Here is a 3,440-nt window from a genome sequence, read left to right on the forward strand (position 1 = left end):
AGAACGTGGATGAGTCTCACTTCTGCCTGCTACCTGCCCCCAAGCCCACAAGGCCGCAATCCCACTGGGCCACCGTGGCAGGAGCCCACATGTCACCTAGTCTAGACCAGGTGGCAGGCACCACAGCCAGTGTGAGGAAGCCCCCACACAGTTGATGGCTGCAGATGCCAGGAGCTGTGGGTCCCCAGGGCAGGAAGGGAGGGTGGCACCTGCAGGGGCGGCATGGAGCCACCGGAGGTGAAGGACTTGATTCAGGAAAGCATCTCGCTGACAGTGAAGAAGATTTCCTTGGACAGGTCAGAGAAGAAGATCATCAACACAGTGGACTGATAAGTTGTCTGTAGCACTGGGCTCAAGCATGTCTTGGTTTGTGGGGATGGTGTAGGATAGGGCAAGGACTAGATTTGTGGTTCATAGAATTGTTGTGAGCCATAGAGAGATCTCTGTGGGCCTTGTGAATAGAAAGCTATGCTACCAAACCAAAGGTCAGGGATTTTAATCTGTGGCCCTCTGGTCTGATTATGATTGTTTTTAGTCAAACACTCTTCTAAGTAATATATCACTACTCTGCCATTTGACTATACAGAGGTGACAAATGTTTGGCCCTTGAGGTATGCCATCTGCCCCTGGGGAGAGCCGTTTGGCCCCTGGAGAAAGCTTCCAGGTCGCTGGGGAAAACTGCCTAGGGTATACAAAGAATTTTATCTAAGCCACTTTCCTTAACCTTTTCCCCCAGTACACCTGTAAGTAACACCTCCAAAGCCCTTCTCTTTGTAACTCACAAGTTTGTTCTCTCTAGATTTGCTCCCTTTCCTATAGGGTAACCTTAACACTGAGTTTTACTCCAGGCCTGTGCCCTGAATCCAGTTCCAGAGACAAGAGGAAAATATAACTGCCAGCTAAGGAAGCGAAGGAGGATGGAGCCTCAGGGTTCAGCCAGCTAGCCCCACTGGACCCACCTTGGTGAACACTTTGCAGTCCAGAGGGCACTAAACATCAGGAAAACATCTTCTAACTGAACAAGAAGGCATGCGGCTTCAACCCAGGACCACCAGTAAGGTGTTAAAGTGGGCTCCCCTTCCCCCTCCACATCAACACCTCTGTTCAGCATGAAGAAACCAGAGAGTCTGTGCCCCATTCCCAAATGAGAAACCCACAAGTGAATAAGACAATTTCCTTGTTTAAAAACAAAAATTAGTCACCACTGGAATATGTTTACCATTGCCCTGTGTCTTCTGGTCTCCACTGGATTTTTCTCATTTCCTTCACCTTCTCCCCCACCCACCAAATTGTGCAGCCCTGTGATTTCATCCCTGCCATCCTCACTCTCCTGCTCCCAACCCTCACCCCCTTGTATCCTCATACATGTTTTTCACAATAAAAAAAGAAAAAAAAAGGATGCAGACATCAGAGACACATGGAGTCCTGTAAGGATCCTCAAAGAATCCCCCCTACCCCGGTGTCGCCACACGCTCAACAGGATGCTGGGAGCCCCTCCTCCATCATGCTTCCAAGATTTGCAATCTCCCAGCACTGAGCACTCCCAACTTCCACTCTTACCTTCCAGGACTGCCAATACCCCAAAGTCACACATAGTGTTCCCCACTTAGCTATCTTCGTAGTATCTCTGACCCACTCCAAAGAGGCCCTCTATCCCTCACTCCTTAGACCCTGCCCCAGGGCACCAGGCACAGGTTTGTCCTCCTGCATCCATCCCCCATGACAGAGAGAGAGAGACAGAGACAGAGACAGAGACTGACACTGACACTGACACTGAGACAGAGAGAATGAATCTGGTCCCCTCTCACCCAGTTCCTCCAGCTAGGTAAAGGGCATGCTTCTCCTGTACCCCATTCAGATGATACCATGATCCTTCCCCCTCCCTGCCCCTGGCATTCCTAGAGTTATTGTCCCTCACAAAGGACAGGGCAGAGGAAATGAAGTCCCAGGTGTGATGTGAGCAGAGGAGAGGGGATTGTCACCTCCTTTGAGTTGCCTGTGATACCTCTATTGATGCAACCCCAGATGGCATTTGATAATTTATTTTTCATTTTATTTTCTTAATGTTTCCTTTTTTAAAGTTTTATTTTAAATCTAGACAACAAATAGAGTTGCAGACTCCTAGAAAATGAAATAATTTCATTAAGACTAAAGTTCCAGGCACGTTCTGGTGGCCTACTGGCAAGAAGCTGCAACTATAAGCTCAGAGGTGCACAGTTCAAATCCACCAGATGCTCTGCTAGAGAAGGAGGAACAATCTCCTCCTGTGCCAGTCAGATCTGATTTGATGGTACACACAAAAAATAATGAAATAAAAAGAAAAATTTAAAAAAAGACTAAAGTTCCAGTGATCACTCCCCATTCTCCCTTTTCATCCCTGTTCTCCAACCACCTGCCTCCCACACACAAATTCCAAAGATAACTACAGCTGTCAGCTTAAAATGTACACTGCCAAAATTATCTCTCTAGATACACTGTCACATACTACTCCTAGAGAACATATAGCATTTATTTGTGGATTTATAAATACTTTTTTATTTATTTTTTTTTACACAAGTGAGTCATGTTGTGCACTTATCTTAGAAATTTTTTCTGGGCTCTTGAGATCAATTCGTAGGGACAAGGTCCAGTTCAGACCTCTCAAATGTAGCTTCACTGCCCAGAAGCTGCAGGGAGCTCACAGAGGAGCAAAGGGGAGCTCAGCGGGGTGTTCACCACAGCATTGTCAGTGATATCAAAGGAAGTCTTCAAGACAGGGTTGGCTAAATTAGTCGAAGTGGGTCATGAAACCACATCCAGCTGTGAGAAAGACTGCCTACTGCCCATGACTGCCATCCCTGACCTCACGCGGTCACCAGTCTTCTCTCTGTTGGCGCTGGCTGTTGAACATCAGCAACATCACACACACACACACACACACACACACACACACACACACACACACACATTTGAGCCCATCCATCCCCGTGCCTGGGACTCTCCCTGAGAATGGGTGCTGGGTACCTCACCTATTTGCTTTCACAGCTACCTCTTCTGCCATGAGACCAGAAAAACTAACGGTGCCCCTTCCAGTTATCTATTGCAGCTATAACCGCCAGCTGTTGTGTTATGGCAGAGATTGTCTTTAACAAACAGAAATGTATTGTTTTACCATTTAGGAGGCTTGATGGTCATGGTGGTGTTATGAACTGTTCAGTCAGGCTTTCCAGTGGGATTTCAGAGGCAGCAAACTACACAGGAAAAGATTGCCCATCTTTCTTCAGCGGAGCGGCTGGTGGATTCAATCTGCATACCTTTGCACTGGCAGGGCAATTCCTTACCAACAAGGCCAAGTTCAAAGTTTCTTTCTTTTTAATTTTTTTATTTTAATAGTGATTTTAGCAAAAGTTTAGATGAAAGTTGGGTTTTCATTCATTCATTCATTCATTGTTGCACATTTT

The 3,440-nt window shown here is 46.7% G+C and overlaps 1 protein-coding gene across 1 annotated transcript in view; it reads left to right on the forward strand.

The window, feature by feature from the left end:
- Positions 1-222: 222 nt before the first annotated feature.
- LOC102863162 (solute carrier family 52, riboflavin transporter, member 3-like) overlaps positions 223-3,440 on the forward strand; it is a 16,436-nt gene continuing 13,218 nt past the window's right edge. Inside the window, exon 1 of the mRNA XM_006881678.1 lies at positions 223-296. Within this exon, the coding sequence (XP_006881740.1) occupies positions 223-296 (74 nt within the window). The remainder of the gene's footprint in view (positions 297-3,440) is intronic.

Source organism: Elephantulus edwardii, unplaced genomic scaffold (genome assembly GCF_000299155.1).
Source record: "Elephantulus edwardii isolate Elephantulus edwardi_28Jun2011 unplaced genomic scaffold, EleEdw1.0 scaffold00015, whole genome shotgun sequence".
Taxonomy (NCBI): domain Eukaryota; kingdom Metazoa; phylum Chordata; class Mammalia; order Macroscelidea; family Macroscelididae; genus Elephantulus; species Elephantulus edwardii.